General features: G+C 43.7%; 3 protein-coding genes across 4 annotated transcripts; 2 read left to right on the top strand and 1 right to left on the bottom strand.

Annotated features, from left to right (window-relative positions):
- Positions 1-1,689: 1,689 nt before the first annotated feature.
- On the top strand, positions 1,690-4,331 carry LOC134098210 (inositol monophosphatase 1-like). Its single transcript, XM_062551210.1, has 9 exons — positions 1,690-1,754; positions 1,958-2,049; positions 2,150-2,283; positions 2,787-2,891; positions 3,003-3,048; positions 3,167-3,275; positions 3,417-3,525; positions 3,783-3,934; positions 4,156-4,331. Exons 2-9 carry the CDS (start codon positions 1,990-1,992, stop codon positions 4,329-4,331), a joined length of 891 nt encoding a protein of 296 aa, XP_062407194.1. The 5' UTR covers positions 1,690-1,754; positions 1,958-1,989.
- A 275-nt stretch (positions 4,332-4,606) lies between these two features.
- Positions 4,607-8,540, top strand: impa1 (inositol monophosphatase 1). The gene is made up of 9 exons (XM_062519866.1): positions 4,607-4,683; positions 5,749-5,852; positions 5,958-6,091; positions 6,598-6,702; positions 6,830-6,875; positions 6,996-7,104; positions 7,212-7,320; positions 7,665-7,816; positions 8,165-8,540. Exons 2-9 carry the CDS (start codon positions 5,790-5,792, stop codon positions 8,284-8,286), a joined length of 840 nt encoding a protein of 279 aa, XP_062375850.1. The 5' UTR covers positions 4,607-4,683; positions 5,749-5,789; the 3' UTR covers positions 8,287-8,540.
- A 132-nt stretch (positions 8,541-8,672) lies between these two features.
- On the bottom strand, positions 8,673-23,349 carry si:dkey-181m9.8 (uncharacterized). Of its 2 annotated transcripts, none has more exons than XM_062519846.1 (21): positions 23,157-23,349; positions 22,360-22,450; positions 21,942-22,007; positions 21,669-21,835; positions 21,281-21,441; positions 20,761-20,852; positions 20,370-20,534; positions 20,039-20,143; positions 19,148-19,390; positions 18,118-18,215; positions 17,665-17,862; positions 17,214-17,396; positions 14,696-14,794; positions 14,453-14,542; positions 13,993-14,107; positions 13,125-13,243; positions 12,838-12,951; positions 12,649-12,715; positions 11,717-11,810; positions 10,854-11,022; positions 8,673-9,636 (listed from the first exon to the last, which is right to left on the bottom strand). In XM_062519846.1, exons 1-21 carry the CDS (start codon positions 23,199-23,201, stop codon positions 9,454-9,456), a joined length of 2,664 nt encoding a protein of 887 aa, XP_062375830.1. In that variant the 5' UTR covers positions 23,202-23,349; the 3' UTR covers positions 8,673-9,453. The 2 variants fall into 2 exon arrangements, with proteins under 2 accessions (XP_062375830.1, XP_062375839.1); XM_062519855.1 differs by having other exon boundaries at positions 17,665-17,853.
- Positions 23,350-25,003: the final 1,654 nt, after the last annotated feature.

The raw sequence follows: 25,003 nt of genomic DNA, 5'->3' as shown, positions 1-25,003 counted from the left end.
CGTGTGCGTGTCAGGAATGATGAATGGGAAGACTTAGCTATAGTAAATTGACTTAATCAAACTGGTAAAGGACAAATTGAATGTTGCAAATTATCTGTTGGTTGTCCTCATATTTTAAGACTTTAATTTGGTTTAATTGGATGCCGTCCTCTACTTTTAACTCATTCCCAAAGATCCTACACTTAAAATGGATGTGTTGGAAACAACAAGTCTCTGTGTCCAGAGAGGGACAACACAGTTTTTGTTCTTTTCAACACATTGCTTTTGTTATATTGTGTAAAAAAAAACAACACAACTTGCTGCTGTTTTAACACATCTCTGTGTCCACATAGGGTCAACAGATTGATGTTCTTTTAAGGTTCTGTTAGTCTCCATAGAAATTCGATGACATCTGAGAAGGATGTTGTATCATGCCCGTTCTCATCCAATAAGGTCAATTTTGTGTGTGTGTGTGTGTGTGTGTGTGTGTGTGTGTGTGTGTGTGTGTGTGTGTGTGTGTGTGTGTGTGTGTGTGTGTGTCTGTGTCTGTGTCTGTGTCTGTGTATCTGTGTCTGTGTCTGTGTCTGTGTCTGTGTGTCTGTGTGTGTCTGTGTGTGTGTGTGTGTGTGTGTGTGTGTGTGTCTGTTTAACCATTTTTTTGCCATCCAGGCCTATGCATTTTCAAAAACACATTCATGTTAATTATTTAATGAAGTCACCTGTCATTATTAAATGTATTGGATAAACGCAGCAATCCATTGCACGGAGTTGTCGCATAATTTATAACATTCTACATTGTTCTACGAATAGCCTGGGAAACATTCAGTAATATTTTGATGATAAGCTGATAGTGCAGTCATAACAGTGACGTAATGATGCTGACAATATCTTAATTCAAAACGCAAAGGATTAATGACCTCTCTGATAAGCCTGCCTTAATGAACCCAGAGTCTCTCACCCAGAGAACCAAAGTGTCAGTATACTTCAAACACACACACACAAAAAAAATAAAATAAAACTGTCTCAGTTTTAATATCTTACATTTGGTATTTTGCTCTCAAAGAGCCTACGATAAACGACAGCAGGCCGGCCAGCTTGACGGGAAATGTCCCGATTCTCCAGATTACCACCCCGCCCATGATAACCATAAGGGCGCCTGCTTTTGAAGATACTTTGAAGCAACCTCCTGCATAGTCTAGCGGCCAAGCCCTTTCGCTCCTACTTTACAGTGATGAAACCCAACTGGACAGACACGAGATCCACACTGCAGCCGACGCTATTGGTCATCTTGGTTCGCACGTGGGTCAAATTTAAAATGTCCAACCACAGTAAATCAATCATTGCATTCAAATACTCGTGACTTTTACTGACACACACGTGCAGTGGAAACCTTCAAGTTTATTCCTCTAGTGCGTCAGTTCGCCGAGCATCATAGTTGTCTCACTTTATCAAAATAAGTGAACGACTCATCTTGTGTAGATACTCAGCCGGACATTGATAAGAAGCTGAGGAACAGTTCTCCTCCTATCTGAACACTTATGTTTTGTTTGATGGTATGCGCAAAATTTGCTGCGTTATTACACATGAACAAGACGTCATGAACTGGAGAAAAAAAGTATCCTACTCCGGGGTGGAATTGCTTTTCATCGTGTGATTGGTCTATGTTCACAGAGGCATGGTCTTGGCAAGTTCAGATTTAATATAAATACCAACACATACAGACCATTCTGTACCAAGCATCTTCAACTTCACCGAGGACTTCTAAAATCTCAATAGTAAGTAGCCTGTGTTTGCTTCTTGGATATTCATTTATTTTAAAACGTTTGTTGTTGTTGTTGTTGTTGTCAGTTCATACATAGCCTATTGTAATAGCATTTCAGAAGACTTCCAATAATTTTAGAAATTATGAATGCATGTTCAGTCCACCAGTATAAGCTAGGATGCTGTTACAATGAATTGAATGAAGTTTCTTCTGTAGGCACAACCCGCATCATACCTCTCACAATCACCATGGCTGAATGGACAGAGTGCATGAACTTTGGCATGGCTATTGCCAGGGAAGCCAGTGAGGTAGGAGTCCACAATCCCTAAATATCCATGCATCCCTTGCTAGCCCGCTAAAAGTGTTTTATTTGGTGTAATGACTATAATGTGCACCACATTATTATAGGTCATTCTGGAGGCATTTAAAGCTAAGAAAGACGTGATGCTGAAGAGCTCTCCGGCAGACTTGGTGACCGAAACAGACCAGAGGGTGGAGAAGATGCTCATCTCCTCCATTAGAGCGAGATATCCAGCACATAAGTAGGTCTTGGTCTGACTCATACAGCGCAGGAGTATATGACCTCCACAAATGTGTTAAAAAGTTGAACATCATTCAGTTGAAGAAGCAACACTGTGTACCTCTTTTACCTTAAAAACAAATGGCTTCAGACTCATTTTGGTCCTATACTGGTTTACAGGGAGAATGGAGTTTCTGAAATTGCTGATGTACTGTATGTCTAGAATGCCTATGGCACTAATTTGACCTTTGTCTGACCTTTTTGTCAATTGTAAACTCACCAAGTACTGTACCCTCTTAGAACTAAATGGATGTCCATTACATGGAACATGTAGGAACTTGGAATTTCCTAGTGTCTCTTTCACATGGAATCATACGTTGTGGAGGGATTAAACAGAGTGTCACGAGTTGGATAATGATTCTGGAATTGTGAGTGCAGGCATGCAGGAGGACTTCTCTTCCTTGGTCTGTGCTGTTGACCTGTGACCTATGTTGAGTGTGCTGTGCTCTTGGTCTGACCGTGCAGGTTCATCGGTGAGGAGTCCGTGGCCGCAGGTGAAAAGCTCGAGCTGACAGAGGCCCCCACCTGGATCATAGACCCCATCGATGGCACTGTCAACTTCGTGCACAGGTGCAGTATTCCCCTCAGACAGAGTCGACTTCTGTCAGGAGTCCTAACGAAACTCCTATAGTCTCACTCAGTTATGTCTCTAATCACATAATGTACTGTGCTTCTCCGCAGATTTCCGTTTGTTGCCATTTCAATTGCCTTCGCTGTAAACAAGCAGGTATAATGGACAAGTACTCCTGGTTTTAGCATTTTGTGTCTAACATTTTTGACTGGCCTTACCAGCTAACATAACCCTAAGTTTATTAAGTTTATGGTTGTTGTTGTTATTGTTGCAGACTGAGTTTGGGATAGTATACAGCTGTGTGGAGGACAAAATGTATTGGGCCCAGAGAGGAAGAGGAGCCTTCATGAACGATGTGTCACTGCACGCCTCTGGGCAGCAGGGTATGTTGCTCCCACTGAGTCTGTTTACTGAGCCTGCAGTTTTCATGGAAACCCGGCCGTCATCATTCATTATACACAAATACAGCTTTCTTTCTTACCTCCAAAGCAGATTTGGCTCTAAAAAAAATCACTCTGTTCCAGATATCACCAAATCGCTGGTAGTGACTGAGATTGGAGCAGAAAGAGACGATGTGGCGCTGTCTACAATGACTACGAACATCATGAATCTGCTCAAGGTCCCCATTCAAGGGTAAATGGAAGACCAATTACAGGATATAATGGACATACAGTCATACAGTATATAAAGGAGATATTCAAGTGTGATATTTTCCAACCTGCGTTTTGAGCCGAATCCTAGAATTTGTCTTATTATGACAGATATTTTTATATAAATACCAAAATGTACCACTACTTTCCCCATGATAGCTAAGAATGTTTAACAGCACACCTCATGAAGGCCATTCGTGTCATGTGCAGTACTGTATCTGTGCCTTTGGCTCCTGACAGGATCCGGGCAGTGGGCACAGCTGCAGTGGACATGGTTCTTGTGGCCACAGGTGGCGCAGATGCCTATTACCACATTGGCATGCACTGCTGGGACATTGCTGCCTCTGCCCTTATCGTCCAGGAATCTGGTGGCGTGGTGCTGGACACTGATGGTAGTGTTTTGTCTTAATTACGTGTTTTAAGATGTTTAAACAATAATTGAGTTTTTTTTTTCATGCAGCATGGCAGTGTAGGCTATTTGCATGTTTATATATGAAAGCATGTATTGTTTGCCCATGATGTGCATTGGGTTTTAATTCCAGTGTATAAATTGTAGCGCATATGAATGTGCAGGTGGATACAGGCCCTCAACAAAGCTCTGCTCTCTTTTCAGGGACCGAGTTTGATATGATGTCCAGAAAGGTGATTGCTGCCAGCAGCATGCCAGTAGCCAAGAGGATTGCTCAGGTGGTGCGGGCGTTCCCCTGTGCTCGTGATGACGAATGCCCCAACGGGATGGATAATGATTGCCATGGCATCTCTAATGGCCAGTGTTGTCAAGGGATCTAAGAATATATAGGTTTTTTATTTTGTTGTGAGTGTGCACATGTGTGGCACTGGCAACCTTGTGAAATAAATCGTATGATTGGAAACGCATTCATTTGTCTGAGTCATACTTGAGTCACAGGAGTTTTTTCGGTCTCTTCTCTGTTTGCATCGTGTCCTGACAATTAGTGAAAATGGTTTCAGACAGTCAGTCTTTATTCACATACTTGGCAACAGGCAGCTGACGGACCCTGTACTGTGAAAAATAGCCATCTGACACACCTTGACCACCAGGTGGTGCACGGTATCTTTTTGCTTGACAGTTAATGCTAAACCAGCCACAGAGGAAGAAGATCAGCTCATTCTGTGTACCCGGGTGAGCTTAAATTTGTTTTCTAAAAATCGCCTTCAAATTTCATTGTATGAATTGATATCATGTTTCTTCCACAACGTTAGAATGCAGGCATTTGGTAACATCAAAAATACAGCAAATGCATACTCACAACGTTAAATAAAGTAGCCTAACGTTAGGCTAATTGTGGAGAGGAATTTGAACTGAGGTGGGAGGGAGGGAGAGACCGACCGACTGTAAAATCTGTCAAAACTGTGTCTATTTACGCACGACAAATTCATTGACCCAGATTGTGATTTAAGTCGACTAAGTGAAGGACAAGTAGCCTATTATTCAGGTTACCCACTTAGCCGAATAGCATTTTTCCACAGAGGGTGAACAGTTCAACTCAGTTTAACGTTAGAGTTCTGAGACGGAAGTTAAGATATCGATAGACTAGTGCATCTTTAGCGATGCAAATGTAATGGAATGCATTTGTTTTGTTTAACAACGTCGTCTAAGAAAATGATGTATGCAACTGTAGTGTGTGCTTTGTCAGAATACTTTAAACATACTAATAAGACCGTTCTAGTAGTGGAGTTAGCTTGCGTGGTGTGACAGGGATTTGTGTAGTGTGCCTGACTGAGCTCATTAGGAAAGTTATGATTTTAGCTGGGCTCTGTCAAGACGAGAGTTATTTTTGGAGAGGTCAGGTCACTAGTATGCGTGTGCAATGTCCTTAATTCCCCTCTGCTCATGCAAAGCAGACATTTAATTCGTTTTAAGTGCCATGCAGCAATAAAGACATTACTGAGAGGTGGGCAGGGGTGGAAATTACAATATTATGTGACAATTTATCAGCCAATAGCAGATTTCTGGTGAAATTAACCAGCCACTCAATGTTAAAATATGACTTTGTGTCTGAAATCTACCAGCCACCCTCACATTTTACCAGCATTTGGCTGGTGGCTGGTGCTAATTTCCATCCCTGGAGATGGGATATGTTTTGGTAAAGAAAAGCTGCTAGTACTGCCAGAGTATCTGCTCTTCTGCCTTACTGTGGCATATCCAGTTGTCCAATGTGTAACATAAACATGTCTATCAAAACAGGTTGTCTTCGCTTTGTAGAGGAGGACTAACACCCAGCCATTATGCCAGACCTTTGGCAAGAAGCCATGGACCACGCAGTGGCCTTGGCTCGGAAGGCCGGAGGGGTGAGTAAATAGTGTGTGGTACCGGTGTTGTCTCCCTTTTCCTTTTTAAATCATGGTTGGCGTGATCTTGAAGGGACCTGTGATGTTTCATTCCTCTCTCCGCAGATTGTCAGGGATGCCCTGCAGAATGACATGAAGATCATGTGCAAGAGCTCCTCAGTAGACCTCGTCACCAAGACCGACCAAAAGGTGGAGCAGCTCATCATCGCCTCTGTCAAAGAGAAGTTTCCCACACACAGGTACCCTTTAACAGTATAATGATAACTAATCCTTCATTACAAACCACATTCAGAAGCTAACAGTGACTTTTGACATGCACTTGCACTGTAGGATAGTAGAAATGGGGAGTTTCTCGATTGTAATGTAATGTAATTATTGCCATGCAACTTACAGATGACGAGCATGGGTCAGAGGGGGTACGTCCCATCATATGCATCTTACAAAAATAACTGACGTTATACTGCATTTTTTTTTTAAATACAGTGCAGTTATACGACAGTACAGTACAGTGCAGTACAGTACTATTTTCATGTCCAAAATGCTACATTTTTGCAGTATAACATACTATGTACTATGGAGTTTTTTGTGTCCAAAATACTGAATTTCCTGCATGACAACTAATGGAGGACAACCATTTGGTGTAGAGCCCACTTAGTACTAAGATACCACTAAGGTAGTACTTGAGGGTCTGTGAAAGTGGCTTGGGTCATTAAGTGTCCATGTAACGTGTGTGTGTGCATTTTAGCTTCATAGGAGAGGAGTCTGTGGCAGCTGGAGAACCCTGTATCCTTTCAGACAACCCAACTTGGATTGTTGACCCTGTGGATGGGACTACCAACTTTGTGCATGGGTATTACAACATCTCTGATACAATGATATGTTAGCACCAAGACCCTGACCAGCATTTCAGTAGTGAAGATGAAAGGAAACTCTGAATTCATACCATGTTCTCTTCCCTCTTTTCTGGGTTAAAACAGATACCCGTTTGTAGCCATTTCAATTGGATTTGCCGCTAATAAGCAGGTGAGGCCAGTGATATTTACTTACTGTCTTGATTTCAGTATTGTGCTCACATTTCCTTGATCCTTGTCAAAACAGTGTCCTGTATGTGTGTGTTTTCATTCTCACCTCATTCACCCGCAGCTTGAATTTGGAGTGGTGTACAGCTGTCTGGAAGATAAAATGTACACAGCTCGGAAGGGCAAGGGTGCTTTTTGCAATGGCGAGCCGCTACAGGTCTCTGACCAGACAGGTGAGGTTTACCTGTTTTATCAGATTTTGACAGGTTTCAGAGAAAAATGGATGACACTATTGGAGGACTAATCCTTTTTTTCCTAAGTAATCTGATCTTTATTTCAGATATCAATAAGTCCATCATCGCCACAGAGTTTGGCTCAAACAGAGATCCTGAAGTTGTTGACAAGATCTTTTCCAGCATGAGGAAAGTCCTATGCCTCCCTATCCACGGGTATGGATCTGCGAACACACAACCTTAGACTTTATCAATTTCCATGAGTTTAGACTTATCCTTCTGCTCTTGCTCCAGGGCCACGTCTCAAAATGTACATTCTCTGTGTGGTAAAAGTCACAGCTTTAGTTAGTGAAGACGACAAAGAATTTCATTAAACGTAAAGATATAGGGGCAATTGCTCTGTCGCTAGATTGGAGTTTAATGTGGTTTTAAACTCCAACTCCCAACTTTAAAACCGTGTTTTCCAAACTAGCGATAGAGCAATTGCCCCATAATGTTTTTCCTCTAACAAAACATCTCTCTGGATCCTATGGTGTGCATTATTTTCCTGATCTTTGCAGGATGCGAGGTGTGGGCACGGCGGCCACTAACATGTGTCTGGTGGCAGCAGGCTGTGTGGAGGCCTATTATGAGATCGGCATTCACTGCTGGGATATTGCTGCTGGCGCGGTCATCGTAACTGAGGCGGGTGGAGTCCTTATGGATGTGGAAGGTAACTTATCTTCTTACAGATGAAACAATTTGTACTGTATGTATGCTACTTGCATCATGGCCCCAATGTGCATACTTGGGTTAGAAGAGTGTGTATCATGAACAATTCGCTCCATGGATGCACAATACACAAGATAACTGCCCAGTTGTTGGGGGACTTGAGGAATTCTTGGTCTGAAATGCCTTGTACTCAGAATAGTTTCTTTTTTTCAATTTAACTTCACTATCAAACATACTTGACACATGTGGCATGTTTGCAATTGTGAATATTGAGGTTTAAGTTTACCATCCAGTTTATTCAGCGCATTTAAAGATTAACCTGACCCTTAATTGACCTTAATATTCTCAGGAGGACCATTAGACCTCATGTCCAGAAGAGTGGTAGCCGCAAACAATAAGACCATCGCACAAAGACTGGTCAAGGAGATTGAGGCATATCCTGCCCAAAGAGATGACGCTCCTATGGTTTAATTGGTTAAGGTGATTGGGGGAGGGGAGGGACCCATTTTATTTGTGTTATAGACTCTGATGTACAGAAATAGTGGATGACAAGAAACCGTAAACTGTTGGTAATAATGAAAGTAACACAACGGTTTAATGGTGTTTAGTTCTTGCATAATTTAAGATAAACATTGACAGTATAAATTATATTTTGTATTCTGTGTTGTGCACATGCTCAGTTATTTACTTACACCATTTTGAAATACAAACTATGAAAAGACCAATGTCCCAAATTTCTTGTCATCTTTTCACTTCTCTGGTGTTAGTTTAGTAGAAAAATAAAAAACATATGTGAATATTGAACTAATATGTACCATGTACTCTTTCTAAAGAGTGAAACAGTAATATTAGTGACAGTATATTCATCTAGTCTTTCAACTCCTCATGGCTTTGAGGATGGCCACACTTGCTATCTTTGTCAAAGTGCAAAACAGTGCTCAACACAATGCATTCACTGTAAGGTGTGGTACTGCAACCACGTAAGAATATAAGAATGAAGACATTAATAACTTACAGCCCACAACAAACTAGCTTCACATACTTAGTAGTAGTCTTGTAAATGCAAACCAGCACCACTGAGGGGTATGCTACCAAATAGAAGTGGTACGGAACGCCCAAGGCAAGTTCAAATTCAGCAAGCAGAGGCAAATGTTTGCAACCTGGCCTTATTGATTGCCATTTTGTAAACAATTTAAAGTGAACAATTGCCTTTTTGTTCAGAAATCATCAGCCTTTGTCAAATATGAACGCTCCTCAGGTTTTATGCTCAACATACCACTAATCTGTCTTTGTAGTATACCCCTCTGGTCACAGAAAATAAACGAATGAGTATTCAAATCCTACAACAAAACAGAAAATATAGTCACAGTGATCACTAGATGGCGCTAGCAGACAGACATTACTTATCTCGTACAGAAGGTACATGGAGTGCTTCAACAGTAGTGCAGCCCTGAGAACGTATTGAAAACAGTACACTTGTGTTACCCAACCGTAGGACACTTCACCTTCAATCCATCTGCACTCCTTGTTGTCACAAGCTGTCATTTAAAAAGGCCCAGACAGAAGGACTTCTGTACAGCATACACGTGTGCCAGACATTATTATTATGATGTTGTTATTGGCCAAGAGCAGCCTGTCCTAGTCGTTGAGTAGCAGCAGAAGTTGGGAGTCTTCTGACAGGCCCTTAGCAGGGCTAGCCTGTGGGATGGACCAGGGGTTACCCCCGGGAGGCCCTGGGAAGGAGGGGGAGGAGGGCTCCACTCGCCTGGTCCCGCTCCCACCCACATGACCCGCAGAGAGGCCCACCGTCGCTGTCAGAATCTGAGGAGCAACACCGGTATGTTACATGAGCTATTGGAGGGTAGATGCTTGCTACTACCCTAAATGTTATTCAGACAGACAGTGGCTGTGCGGTACAGGGCTAGCGCCTCAGGCTGTAGCATATGGCATACTTGGCACTATCCTCAGGAAACATGATGTTCAATTTCACTGCTATGCTGATGACACCCAGCTTTACTTTTCAGTGAAACCTACTGCCACCCTTCCGCCAGCTGCACTTACTGCCTGCCTCCATGACATCAACGTGTGGATGACACAAAATTACCTGAAGCTGAATAGCAGTAAGACTGAGTTGCTACTGGTTGGCTCCAAATCAGCTCTTACTAAGATGGAACCTATCACCATCTGTGTAGATGGCAGCACCATCCCTTGTTCCAAACAGGTCAAGAGCCTTGGTGTCATACTGGACAATACCATCTCGTTCAATGCACACATTAACACCATATCAAGAAATGCCTTTTTCCATCTAAGGAACATTGCACGGCTCCGCCCAGCACTCACCCAGCAGAGTGCAGAAGTCCTAGTCAATGCGTATGTGACTTCCCGCCTGGACTACTGCAACTCAATCTTGTCTGGAATTCCAAATAAGCTACTTCACCGGCTCCAACTCATCCAGAACTCTGCAGCGCGGATTATAACATGCTCCAAATCCACCAGCCATATAACACCATCGCTCATGCAGCTGCACTGGCTTCCAGTTGCCTTCAGAATAAATTTCAAGGTCCTGCTCCTGGCATACAAGTCCCTAAACAACAGCGCCCCTACCTACCTCACTGACCTACTGGAAGTGTACACTCCTGCCCGCCCTCTGAGATCCTCCTCAGCAGGCCTGCTACGTGTCCCTGATGTGAACCTCTGCACTCTGGGAGAGAGGGCTTTCAGCTACATTGCCCCCAAGCTATGGAATTCATTGCCAGACTACATCAGACACTCTGACTCAATCACTGTCTTTAAAAGTAGACTGAAAACATTTTTCTTCAAAAAAGCTTATGGACTGGCTAACTGACTTTAACATTTAACATTTTTCTTTTCTTTTTATTTCTATGTGATGATTTTGCAACCCTGTAAAGTGACCTTGGGTGTCTTGAAAGGCGCTTTAAATAAAATGTATTATTATTATTATATGCTCAATAGGAACAAGTTAGAGCTTTATGCAGATGGCACTTTGCAAAACGTTTATGACAAAACAATTAATTTACCTTTCTTAGATGCTCTCTGTACTGCTGGTCTGATTCCTGAGGTGGTTGCTGTGGAAACCGGATCCTCCATCTCTGTAACTCAGCAACCATCTCTTGGATGTCGAACAGGAGAGCAGGATCTAGATGCTTCTGGTTGATCAGCTCCACAAGGCACTCTTTATAGTGCAACCTTTTGGAGGATGCAGATCATTATAGTGGAGGAGCTCAGATAGTAGGACATAGTACCAGTGGGGGGGCGTATGCATTTTTGTAATGTTTGAATGTTTGGTTGGATTGTCTGGAAATTAATATTTGTTTACACATGCAAATTAGGTAAATTTACTAGCCTGGGTGTTCCCATGCTGCTTTGCGCGCAATTTCATTCACACTGCAAAGGCAGCCTGGAAACTACCGCCCTAATTTTTACCTGGGATAGGGGACCAATCACAGAACAGGGGGGAAAGCAAGATGATGGTGAGCTATGCACAGACGCATTTGATAGACATCCGTGGCGGCCAATGAACGGATCTGGGCATTTTTTTCAAATACGAGAAAATGAACGTTTGGTTGCCAGACCACGTCTCATTGAGATGTGGTCGCGTCAGCCAGGCTACAAATTTACACTAATTAGCAACCATTTTCAAAACAGAAATCTGTACTCTATATGGATAAAACTAAATGAAAAAGTGTTTTTATTGACTTTATTAACCTTTTCTGATAAAATGGGGGTTTGTGGTGAAGTGCATTGCTGGATAACAATATAATTAAACATTAATATAGTTGTAGTTTGCGGGTTTCTCCACACATTGTCCCCGAGCAGTCGAGTCGCATGCGGTATGGTGTGGCCGCCCCAGAAGTAGAGTGTAAAGAAGGCGGTCACTTACGAACAGTAGCCGCTGTACTCCAACAGTGCCGGCCGCCCGCACGCCTCCTCTCTCGTACCGCCGCTCTCTTTGTGCTCCAGTACCCCACACGCACCTGCAGCACACACACACACCTCATCAGTCGGACACACTCCATTTCATTTGTCATTTATCTATTTTAAAATTATATCTATTTACTTTTGCAACAGAGGTAACAGGCTTACACTGGTACAAACATCATATCTCTGCATTTACAGGGTTAGGAGCTTATTCAACTTCATTCGTCAACATACTCAGAGGGCCTGTGGATCAACTTCTTTCACATTCTACCTTTCCAATACGCCAGATACCAGATAACTGCTCTCACTAAAACCTTTTCCACCAACAGAGAACTGGCTCCGTTCTGAGTCATGCTGTAGATGTTGAACTGTTTGGAGCCTTGCGATAAAAACAACAAAATCGTTTTGGTTTGGAGCTGGCGCTAAAGAATAGCTGGTTGTTTCATGTGAAGCGGAGTGGCCGTGTTCTAATGCCTCACCCACTCTAGATCACTAGCGTTTCCACAGGTCACAGACTATCTGCCCAATCAGCAAAGAGAGGAGATGACGCTATAGATATGAAACCAAAAGGACCTATGGTAAATGGTAGGAGCACCTCCAGCAAACATAAAAAATGCAATTGGAAAACTGTAGAAATGTACAGCAAAGGTAGGCCCACATACATAGTTTAGGCCAAAGTAGGATGTAAAGTTAGCAATCTCCGATAAATGTGACCGATGATTTCAAACTTAACGCTATGTGCCTGTCACCATGTTAGCTTGTAATGCTAGTCTTACTTGCCAGGCTATCACTGACAAGGTTCAAAGAATTCTGAATAGAACCGGTTAAAGAAGCAGTTCTCTGTTGGTCGTAAGAGTCTGGACTGAGTGTGGACTGAGTGTGGACTGAGCGTACCTCTCCAGTTCCTGCCCGCTGCTCCGTGTTTGTGCCGTAGGAGGAGGGGGCTGGACACTCGATGACACTGGAAGGACAGAGAGGCCATTTCACTCAAGTGCTTTTATTTCTCTTTCTTTCCATCAGATAGGTGGCCTGGTGGCCTCTGAGTGTGTGTTTTGGGGGGTGAGGTGAGGTGGGGGGCATTACCTGTAATAGCCTCTGTAGCCTGTGAACACTCCAGTCTCTCAGGTGGTACAGGCAGTCCCTGGGGTGGTGGGCGTGTAAACCCTTAGCGCCACACTCTGCAGAAAACCCGCAAGCCTGTGGAGATGAAACATATTTACATGCACAGGTGCACACACACACACACACACACACACACACACACACACACACCCTCCAGCACGCATGTGTGTGTGTGCGTAAAAATAACAGATGGTGAGATCACACTATTGCACAATCGCACAAAACAGACTTCAGAAAATGTGGCTTACGGAGCCAAGCTTGAACGGTCGTCCACAGCCCCCACAGAACTCATGCTGGCACTGGGTACATTTGAAGTGAAGACATCCACCTTTGGACAGGTAGAAGCGGAATTTGCACTTAGGGCAATCTAGGGAAGACGCAAAGACAAAGACAAATCACAATGAGGGCAATCCCATTAAGAGTGAGCACCTGAACATTATTACCACACAATTGGGGAAGATAAGCTGACGAATAATGTATTGTCCTCTGGTAATTATCGGAAAATAAGTCCCGACGTGCAACAGAGGGGTTCTGCTTCGACCTGAAGGGACTTACTTTGAGATAATTACCGGTGGACAATACATTATCCCGCTAATTACACAGCTTGCCAAAATGAGAAAAGAAAATTAACGCAATGGGTCTTTAAAAATGATTTTACTACCGTTTGGTGGCTTCCGCTGACAAAATAAATAGTTTGCTATTTCAATGAAATTCCATCGCAATAAGCGGAATGATAGGAAAGACGTGAATCAAAAGCACAAAGCCTATTGCCATTGACAGCGGTCATCATGTACTTTGTAGCGGTAATTATATAGATTTAACAGACCTCCAAACGTTGGGAAGGCCCATTCATAAGAATGGAACTTTCTGCAGCACTCTGAAGAGCCGTGTAATAATGGTGTATAAGGACGTACAAAGTCCACATATAGGGCCTCATATGAAGGGTTTACTGTATATTATTTAAAATACTCAATGAAGCAAACTTGGATTCAATCTCAAGTTTATTGCTATTTTTTTACTCCCAAAATGGTGGCTTTACTATCTCTACTCTGGTTGTGGCTGTTGTATGAGCACCTATCCAGCTGAGGAGTGGGTATGGGGGTGATGATGTCCTACCTATCTTGTTTTTGCTCATGAGATGCTCCAGCCGTGTGTTCTGGTACTCTGGGCTGTTATGGAGCTGCCACTCTTTGAACCTCTCACAGGACAGGCCTTCATGTTGGGGAGCCCACTGACAGACACACAGACACAGACACACACACACACACACACACACACACACACACACACACACACACACACACACACACACACACACACACACACACAGACACACACACACACACACACAGACACAGACACAGACACAGACACAGACACAGACACAGACACACACAGCATTAGAGGAATTGCACAACAATGTCTAGATGTTCTCAAGTCTTAATCTCTATGCATTGGTGCTTTATCTGAGAGAATGGAAGAGTGTATGTGCGTCAGTAATTATTTACATAACGGCTGTTTGCACTTGCATCTCTGTGTGTGTGTGTGTGTATCTTAGTGTGATTAAGCTACTCACAGCAGTCTTGCACTTGAAACAGGTGCTCTTGCCACAGCTGGGGCAGTCCATCCTCAGCCGGTCGGCTTCATGCAGCAGCCCGAAGCAGCACTGGAACACACACACACACACACACACACACACACACACACACACACACACACACACACACACACACACACACACAAACTTAGCCTTAGGGCATGACTGCACAGGGCTGTGTGGCTGTGTTTACAGTTGAGGGGGGGGGCGAGGGCCTCTTACATGGGCACACCAGCGGAAGTTTGGCATCTCCTGCAGCGCCCGATCCCTCAGCTTCCTCTGGAACAGCTCGTGGGTCTCCAGGTCAAGGTAGTGCCTTATCTGGAAAATGCAGACCGCACGGTGGCATTTCAGCTATGAATGTGCCAAGCACAGCTGTGCCACATCGCCGCGTCCATCACATACAATATGGGTGCCACGTCACACTGGCCATGATATTGTCATTGATTACAGTTACATTTTACACTGGAATCTGAAGTTGTGAATAAAAATCATATTCCACATAGCCTGATAAAATTGGTATAGTTCATGATCAAGTTTTAGTGTTTGGAACAATGTTTGTGCTTGTACAGCTTGTATCTCTGAATCCTGACTGCTCTGTGAAAAAAAGATCTGTAGAATGGCACTCTCATATCGTTACCTTAACTATAAATACCCTATAGTTTAGATATCATTTTAACTTTTAACGCCCACACCAGTTAAGTCATCAAGGTGACATTGTGTATTTACATCTTTTAATTAATGTATGTGGCCTGGCTACGTAAAGTGACATATGTGACCGTGACATATGTGCTCATTCTAACTAACTAATAATAGATATAAATGATAATAAATGATAACCCACCAACTGCCATGCCAAATGTGTACAATATTTTCATTAAATGAAAACAATTTAAACTAGAAAATGTAATTCCATGGAAGGAATTACCATTGCATGTAAATGCAAAAAGGTTGTTAGCTGTGTAAAACATATTAGGCCTATAGTTAAAAAGACAACTAGGCTAAACTGAAGAATAGATAAATAACAATTAGGCCTACCCAATTACAATTTCAACTTGGAAAGTCACATTTAAAAAGTGATTGATGAAAATGCATCAAAATTGTGGATATAGGCTATTTTGGAAAATAACTCTTCATTTATTAGAATTTAAAAGACTGAATGAAGTTGCCAACTTCAAACGAGTTGCAAGAGCTGACTTTAGTAGCCTACAGTGAAACGACTGGTAGGATAGCTTACATAGCCTTCATATCTACACTAATGCAGGTTAAAAGTAGGCTATAGACACCATTGGAATACGGAATACAATCTCAAACAACGCCAATCAACGATGATGCAGCAACAGGTAGGATAGCCTATCTAGCAAATGTAACGTTAGCTTACAGTAGGATATTTTATGTAGGCTACACATATTACAGGATGAGCTGTTCTTTGAAACCGTTTCCAAGTGTGTGAGTGTGGTTGTCCTAATAGGAATGTACAATAAGCGACTGAGAAGAAGGCTTGAACCTAAATGGTGCAACTCGTAGGCCTGTCTATCAGGTTGGACTTCACCTAAAACGCTGGACTGTCGAGATGGCTAAAAGCCCTGTTCGCCTTGCAGCCTACCCCGACGTTAAACGCCTGGAGCAAGTTTGGTTGTCGTTAGCTACAGTGTTTACGTTGACGTTAGGTTAGATTGTCTTTAGCTGTTGATAACGTTACCGAGAGCAAACCGGTTAGGCTACTGTACTGTCACGATAAACAAATCAAGTAAGGAGTAGCCTAACAGGAGACAAGACGATAACGTCGGTTTACAGCAGCTGCAGCTGTTACAGCTTAATGAGTAGACGTAACGTAACATTCACGTTTATCCTGGTTCAGCGCAGCGGCGGTGGCATGGCTTTGGATCAGAGCTCCTTGATTACTGACAGCTGCGCACTGACGTAACAATTAATCTTTGCCGCCAAAGGGTCTCAATGTAAACTCTATGGGAATTTTAATTTATTTTATCGTAAATATCTCAAAAAGTATAAAGTTCACACATTTAAAAAATACATAGAACAAATCTCCGTTACAAGACCTGTGTAGGAGTATTTGAATGACGTCAAACGGTTCAGTGGTTTTAGAGCCTTTGATCGTTGATTTTGGTCGGAAGATATAAGAAGAACAGTGATAACAGTACATTGCATTTGCATGCAATGTAATGAAGGGTAAAGTGCAAAGCCAGCCAAGGTCAGTGTCTCTAGCATAAAATAACCTTACTGTGTGGGCGTGCAGGATATAGGAGGAGTATAGAGAAATGAGTAGTCTCACTGATGTTTGTACTTACGCACACATTTGTACTATTAATTTAGCAAACAAACTTTTGCCTAGATATTACTGTAAATTGGTTTTAGTTAGACTTTAGATTTTGCACTTTTCCTTTCAGTAGGGGAGTTTTGAAGAGTCTAACTAAAGATCCCATTCCCCACCTACCTAAGGTTCTAAAATTACCGGTTGAGCTTCATGAACCCGGAGTGATGGAAAGCTATGGCTCTGACAGTAGCTACGGAAGGGTTAAAGCCTAACTCTCGCCAAAATGCAACCTAGGGTGTTTTTGTCAATGTACCCGGAGGCGCCACTTTTAAGCTTGTCCGTGTGGACAAGCTTAAAAGTGGCGCTTCTGACGCAATTATGCTTTTAAACGAAAGTCTGACTCACAAAAACACCCTCGGTTGCATTTTAGCGAGAGTCCCACTTTCAAATAGGGCCTTGGCTGACCTGTGTGTCCAGGAGACTGAAGTACTCCATGGACTCCTCCATGCTCTGAGGTCCGCGCACGTCCGGCTTATTGCACAGGGGACAGACGGCGTGCACAATGTTCTTCTCTTTGATGACGGAGGAGAAGTAGGCTTTGAAGCAGCTCTCGCACAAGGCACACGAGCAGTGAGTCATGGTGATCATCTACAGCCACAGAGAGGACACAGATACACAGAGACAGACAAAGAGAGACAGAGAGAGAGACAGAGAGAGAAAGACAGAGAGACAAAGAGAGAAATAAAAATGAAATAACATTTGAAGGAGAGCGGTGACGCATAGCAAAGAGGAAAAGGTCACCACTTCTCTCTAACTTGAGCTAAAATCCACATGGCCCAAGGAGCCGTCTGGGCGTCAGACCTCGAGCCTCGCTCGGAGACCACCTTCGGGGATTAGACCGCCGCCGGTGCCTTACCTTGCTGAAGCACACTTGCTCCTGGCAGATGGGGCACTCGTGAGAGAGGTACTTGAGGGCAGAGGGCAGATCGCGGCACGCCTGCACCGCCTCCAGCACATCCGCCGGGCTGAACGCGTGGCCCTCCATCGCCAGCAAGCTCTTGAACGTGGCCGCCTTCTCACCCACAACTCCCTCGGGCAGCTGGATCTGTGAGGACTGAGAGACGCGATAGGATCAGCACTTCACGTCTTCTCAATGCAGCTGGGCAAATTAATTTCCTAAAAACGCGGCAGTAAAGAGTAATAGAAAACAAACACTTTTTTTTTTTTGCCCTTCAGTGGGTTTTAAGTGCCGAGGAATTCTCAAGCTCCAGTGTGCTGCTGGTTTAAACAAGATGCTGAGGGGCGACAGGGCACGGAGGCCATGTGACGCCTAAGCGCTTCGGGGCTCTTCTTGATCAGGCGCTCTTACCTGAGACTGAGAGCGATCGAACTTCTTCACCTGGATGGGGAACTGTTGCTCGTTCCACCCGATCACTCGATTTGGCTGTCTCAAAACCTGCCTGACGTCTGAGGAGAAACACAACGCTGTGAGCTGACGCTGTAGACGTTTCCTGTTCATCACACCACTTGTATCAAACAAGGATGAATTACACTAATTATGATAGTTTATAATTTATCGGTGTTGAGAAACCTTAAGCTAAGCACGCACCATGCCGACTTCAGAAGAACTAGCTAGGACGGCAACTGACTTTAGTAGCCTTATGTTGCCTGTGTGGTGAAAAATACTGTGCCGAACAGACAGCACGGTACGTTCTGCGTCTGCCTGATATGCACAAAAGCAAAGGTGTGGATATACAGAAAGTAAACAAAGCAGCTCTTCAACCTCTTCAACAAAGCAGCTCTTCTACCACTATCTCCTTCAACCAGAAGTTTAAGTGGCTAGTCCTTAAACTTCTGCACTCTCATCCTCTGGTAGTAATATGTTGAAGTAGAATTTATTGTTACCTAAGGTTGCCTTTGGTCGCCAATATAGCTTGAATGATATTCCTCATTTTGTATAAACTTGTATAAAAGCGTCTGCGAAATGAATATGTACTCTTGCTCATAACAGACAGTTTTGATTTGATTTTGAATTGATGCACTTCCAATCAAGGATGTGTTTCATAATAAAGTTCAAAATCGCACTGCTGTCTGTCCTGGTTTGTGGAAGAAAGAAGAGAAGAAAAGAAAAGAAAACTACAGTTTTAGATCCAGTCAAAAGAGACAAAACACTAACGGAATTGAAGCGCCGCAGTAGTATCTGCTGTGAGGAGGGGAAATCTAGCAAAGCGAACCTTCATGACCGCTCTGAAACCCACTTCAACATGTTAAATCTGCCATAACCAAGCTGACACTACTGCGCACACCGCCCCGATTTGGCCCACAATCGCTCATTCGTCCTGTAGTCGGCTTGGTGGACACTGGGCTTTAGGCCACAAATTCACACGTACTGTACGTACCCCTAGGATCGCGGAACGTGACGTAGGCTTGGTCCGGAAGAGTGGTGGGATAAGTCACGTCCACGACCTCCCCGCCGCCGTTGTGCTTGCGCTGGAAGTAGATGGTCAGCTTGTTCCTCATGCGGTTCGGGGAGACGCCGCGGGGCAGGCGCTCCACCACCACAGTGCGGTGCTCGTCCAGTAACCCTGCGGCATCATGGGGCAGTTCAGCTGGCCCGGGCCTCTGCCACGCCTCCGCCTCGTCTGCCCAAGACACAGAGCCATATCTTCAGTCCATTTAGTGACATTTCCATATCAAGCTATTAAAGGGACACTTCACCAATTAGCATTAAGCTTTGCATCTTTAGAAAACCAGTCATGTTTTTGAATGGTTGTGCATCATTCCCTCAGTTTGCCTTGAGATGGGAGATATACGGATTTCAATGGAACCCATGAATAGGACTTCCTGCTTTCAATGATGTAAAATGATGATTTTTACATCATTGAAAGCAGGAAGTCCAACTTTGAAATCCGTATTTCTCCCATCTCAAGGCAAACGGAATGATGCACGACCATTCAGAAACATGACTGGTTTTCTAAAGATACAAAGCTTAATGCTAATCAGTGAAGTGTCCCTTTAAGTGTAAGGTATGTACACTATGACTGAAAGATAGTTCAGTTGCATTTCACATGGCGCAGTCTCATTCGTACCAGACTCAACTAGATATGATTTGAGTACAGTTTTAGGAAGAATTCAGTTTTTCAGTAGCATGCTTGTTAGCTCTATATTGAATGGATTTGTTGTAGCTGTTGTCCCTAATGAAAACCTTTGAGTAAGACTGATTAAAAATATCAGCCAAACATGAAAACAAACAAATGAAGGCGTTCTGTAATTCAAAAGTGAGCACACACCACTGTCTTTGGTCCCCAGCTGGTATATGTTAACAACTTTCTCCAGTTGCAGGCTCTTGAACAAGTTGTCCACGTCTTCCAGATTAGAGGGAGCGACGTTTGGAACTGAGACAAGAAGCAGCAGAAGAACCATTGATTGGGTGAGTCACACAGAAAGCCACTGATTAAAGAATCAACACATCAACACAGCGTTCAGTTGCTGGAGAATGAAAAAGACACAGCTGTGAACGCGATGCCTTGTAATACAATTCTGGATATTTCTAAACATAAACAGCGCGTGGAGTGAAGTGTAGGGAAGAACACGTCAGAGAAGGCGGCAGGCGGTTCCTACCAGAGGCACTTTGCAGAAATGGGTTGGTGGGGTGGTGCATCCTGACCGCCGGGTCCTCAAACATGATGCCCATGTCCAGCAGCTCCTGTGTGTACGACCGCCTCACCACCCCCACGGGATCGCTGATGGCCAGGGACTGACTGGACTTTGAACTCTTGGGCAGAGCTAAAGATGACATCATATGGTTAAGGGATGAGGTGGAACGACCAGGAGGCAATAGCACACAGTACTAGTGTGAACACAGGGCAAAACAAGGGCATGCAGAACTGCCATAGCGGCACATGAGGGGGAGAAAGAGACGGTCAAGAGAGACAAAAAGATAGAGATGAATCGAGAGACCAAAAGACAGAGATGAATGGAGAGTGTGCAGTTATTTTGGGACAGCACTCACTATTGCTGTTAGGCTGCAGCACAGATGCAGAGGACCTCCTGTGTGGCTCGCCTGGATTGGGTGGTGAAGCCGCACTGCTGGAGTATGGTCGACTAAAATGAAAGGACACCAACAGAATAAAGTTAGGCTGTCTATCTAGTATCTAGTTTACACACACACACACACACACACAGGTTTGGTAGTGAAGCTGAAATGGAACGAAGGACACCAGCACAGTAATGTTAGGCTGTTTATCTATCTAGTGTTACAATGTATTTCTTTATTTGTATCCACAATTAAGAATAAATATTACATTAGGACACAAATTTGATTTGTCAGGTGCAAGAATTGCTCAGACAAGGTTCAGTTATTCTGTTGACAATAACAAAGCTCAGTACAGCAGGTCTTAAGTATATACTTAAGTACACACACACACACACACACACACACACACACACACACACACACACACACACACACACACACACACACACACACACACACACACGTTTTTTGAATGACAGACAGTACAGTGACTCACCTGTCGTAGGAAGAGGCATGACCATCGGCCGACCCAGAGAGTGGGGGCAGGGCAGGCGTGGACACAGTGGCAGACTTGACCGGGTACGCGGTGAACAGCGGAGTTTCCCTTTGGAATGCAGCCCTCATCTCCTCCAGCACTATGGACAGGCTGGACCAGCCCTGTCGGTCAGTTCAAAACATAAACAAACAGAATTGGGAACTCCCTCAAAGGCATTAGAGAAACGTATTATGTTTCTTGTGTGTAGATAAACAAACATCCTCTACACTGAGGCTCTAGCTGAAGTCCTGCCTTCGTAGCTTCTTTCACAGAACATCTCCGTTACACCCTACTAGGTCACAGCTGTAGTTAAGAACACAAAAGCCCTCTTCGGTCGTCAAGAACTCACTATTTTCCAGTTGTTCAGACAGTGAAGATGCACGTGGCCGCTCGCATCCACGAAACTGCTCTTCGTGTTGATGACCATGAAGACGGAGGGCCACACGCAGCACTTGGGGGGACTCTGGGGATGGGTCTCATGGACCCATATACGAACAGGGATGTTGTATGTGTTGCCTGAACAAACCAAATCAAACAACTGCTCATTTGCAAAGCAAAACAGATAGAAAACAATTTATCCATGATTGATGAGTCAAACGGAAAATCATAAGGTTGACTGTACCTTCATAGACAACAGGTATAGTGCCACCCAAGTAAACTAACTTCTTCTTCTCATTATTAGGGTAACCTAAGATGCGAGACAGGACACAAGAGAAGACAATGGCTGTGAATAGTGGCCTGGGCTGCAGAGCAGATTATCTGAAGAATTTCATTGTATTTAGTACTTTGTTTTTAGGCCTAGGGCTTGATTGCATACACTTCATCACTCAATGCAAGGTTAATCCACTTTGCTTCTGTAGTGGTGAGCGTAATGTAAGCGTCATGCTCGGTCCAAAAATAGCACTTCTGGGGCAAACCAAACCCACACAGTTCACTGGTGTTACTTCTTCGATACAGAATGCAGAAAAATTTGGATGCAAAGTTAAAAAAAAAAAAAAAAAACCATAATAGAGAATAAGAATAGAGGCATTCACACTTACTGTAAAAGTCAACATGTAGATTAAGATCTGTGTAAGTTGTCATGGCACTCTGAATGTCAGCCAGGACCTCGTTAGGGAAGCAGTAGTTGCACTGAAATATAACAAATCAGAATGACAAACAATTACAACAATGAAAACATCACTCTGTGAAAATGCTACTGTAGATGGAAGCAAACGGAACAAAAATATGTCTTATTCACACCAATCTGCCGAGGAGGAAGATGATAAAGAACTGCCCTATCTTCTGACAGACAGTAGGCCTACTAAACTTCATAAGTTAATTGAATTAAAGTAAGCTATAATTAACGCAAAAAATATTGCTTCAGCTTTGTTTCATGTGTCTGATGGTTGTGCATTCAATGCACCAATGGGGAAGAAGGCTAACTCTGGTTCTCATTTGGGACATCCGAGAAAACAGCCTGCGACGGTGTTGCTGAAACCACTCGTTCTGTCTAATCATCTCTCCATTAGTAATACTGTCACACCTGACGACTGTCAACATGAAAAATCCTTAGCCTGTCGTGCAAAGTTCCTATGTGCACTTCGTGGGTGCAGTAGCAACAGCTTATGGACAAGTGGGGGGTAGCAGCAAAACAAACAACCACCCCATTTAATCTATCTAACCAACACAACAACGAGTGTGACATGAGAAGACTAATTATGTTTAATGAATTCACTGTATTGGCAGATCCGTTTCCAACACAAATAACCAAATCATCATTACAAATAGGTTAGTTAGCATGGAGAAGGTAACGTTGGGTTCTGTTATAAATTAGCCTGGCTAACTTTGAACATACCTCAGCAAGTGTGTCATACTCCTGACCAGCAGTTACTCGCGCCATGTTACGTGTTATTGCATGAACAATACTGTAGATTAGGCAGCTTTTATGCCAAAGACAGTAAAACGTGAAAATAAATCCATGTACGCAATGGTTTTAACTTTACTCCAAGCCATTAGCAAGCTGGCTAGTTTCGATTTCTTTGGACAAGCTGTCATTACGTCACTGGGTCTGCAGGCCGATGAAGGGAAGGCTACTACTTCCTGCCATTTTAAGTGTGGCATAGGCAAAGTGGGTATCAGACTTTGCTACCAGCTAACGACGGTGCCGGGTGCCAGTCATGCCACCATCGCCAGACAACTCGTGCCAGACAACTTTCAAGTTTATTTGGGACCGTTTGTCCACTACGTCAGATTACTTCCTTTGAGTTTTGATATTTGTATGGGTTATGTTATACCAGTGTCTGTTGTTGGTGAAAGTGCGTGTAGTTGACACTAGATGTCAGTATTACACTCTAGCGATGAGGACGAGTGAAAGCGTTATACAAAAGGGATAGACTACAAAATAGTGCAAATAGCCTGGTCTACAACACAAACAAAAGGGGAAAATAAAATAGACGCGTAGCCTAGGCCTACTGGCACACCCAATTCATATAGCCTAAAATGTTAAACAATCATTCGTTTTTTTATTGCATACAAAACAAGCAGCAAACAAACTGTTTGGTTCACAACAATAGCCTATTCAACTTCTGTAGGCCTATATCACTATTTTTGTCTATTTGTTTTATGTTACTTTTATGGTGTATTTTTTTTTTAAAAAAGAAACACAGACATGTCATAGGACTAATTAGTTGCTCTTGTCTCAATGAGAGGACACAGTTGGTAAGCTATGATATTGCATGGAGCAGTGTCTGAAGATGCAAGTTAAGGAGCGTGACAGAGAGGAACGTGTGGCCAGGAGAGAGAGAGAGAGAGCGAAAGAGAGAGAGATAGAGAGAGAGAGAGAGAGAGCGCTGCTGTGAAAGTGGGAGATAGCCTCAGAAGTGAGACTAATGTCGTTTTCACAGAGTGGTGACAGTAAGACCCTTTTTCTGCTGATGACAATATCTACCTGCAGCCTGTGATCATGTCACAGTCAGTGTGAAGGTGACTCTCAAGAACAGCTGCCAGCCAGCCATGGATTCTTTTCTGTGAGTCGTTATAGGACAAATCAGAGGGCTAGAGAGAGATTTTGACATTGACATCACTCATTCACTGGATTGCTTCTGAGTGAGTCTCTCTCTGTGTGTGCGTGTGTGTGTAGGCTATGCGTGGACAACACATGCGTGTGTGTGAATGAGTCACATCACGTGTGCAGGAAATATTCCTTGACATGAAATGTTTGACATGTAACATGGCTCAGTCGACATCCACCCACCCAGACAGAGATTGTACCATGAAGCTAACCCTGTCTAACAGTGGCTGAATTCCGGACAGCTTAATATATCCCGACACTTGTCAGGTCCTTTGTTTGCCACGCTCCGTGTCTGCCTCTCTTCACCTGGGCAGCCACACAACTGCAGCAAACCTGGAATGAGCTCTCCATGGTCCAGACCTCATTGTACCACTGCCCTACTTCCAGACAATGGACACATACTTCACTGCACACACACTGCTACAGCATACACCTCTCATGGATGGAGAATGCGGCAGACACCCCCGATGGCCCTGGAGTGAATTTACCCAGCTGTGCATTAGCCTCTTAACCCCCCCTGCCCCCCTGCCCCCGACCCCTCCACATCTCACACATGACACACACGAACACACACACACACACGCACATATGTGCACGCACACATCCGCCACCTCCTACCAAGCACTTCCCAT

Source organism: Sardina pilchardus, chromosome 2 (genome assembly GCF_963854185.1).
Source record: "Sardina pilchardus chromosome 2, fSarPil1.1, whole genome shotgun sequence".
NCBI lineage: Eukaryota > Metazoa > Chordata > Actinopteri > Clupeiformes > Clupeidae > Sardina > Sardina pilchardus.
Note: the sequence above shows the minus strand (reverse complement) of the source record. Positions and strands in the feature narration are given on the sequence as shown.

Coding starts and splice junctions, on each gene's coding strand:
- LOC134098210 (XM_062551210.1), top strand. CDS start 1,990: ATGGCTGAATGGACAGAGTGCATGAACTTTGGCATGGCTATTGCCAGG. Junction 2,050..2,149: donor TTGCCAGGGAAGCCAGTGAG/GTAGGAGTCCAC, acceptor ACATTATTATAG/GTCATTCTGGAGGCATTTAA. Junction 3,526..3,782: donor CTCAAGGTCCCCATTCAAGG/GTAAATGGAAGA, acceptor GGCTCCTGACAG/GATCCGGGCAGTGGGCACAG.
- impa1 (XM_062519866.1), top strand. CDS start 5,790: ATGCCAGACCTTTGGCAAGAAGCCATGGACCACGCAGTGGCCTTGGCT. Junction 6,876..6,995: donor GATTTGCCGCTAATAAGCAG/GTGAGGCCAGTG, acceptor ATTCACCCGCAG/CTTGAATTTGGAGTGGTGTA. Junction 7,321..7,664: donor CTATGCCTCCCTATCCACGG/GTATGGATCTGC, acceptor TGATCTTTGCAG/GATGCGAGGTGTGGGCACGG.
- si:dkey-181m9.8 (XM_062519846.1), bottom strand. CDS start 23,201: ATGGCGCGAGTAACTGCTGGTCAGGAGTATGACACACTTGCTGAG. Junction 19,391..20,038: donor GCTGGGGACCAAAGACAGTG/GTGTGTGCTCAC, acceptor TGTCTTGGGCAG/ACGAGGCGGAGGCGTGGCAG. Junction 17,397..17,664: donor AGCAAGTGTGCTTCAGCAAG/GTAAGGCACCGG, acceptor CTGTGGCTGTAG/ATGATCACCATGACTCACTG.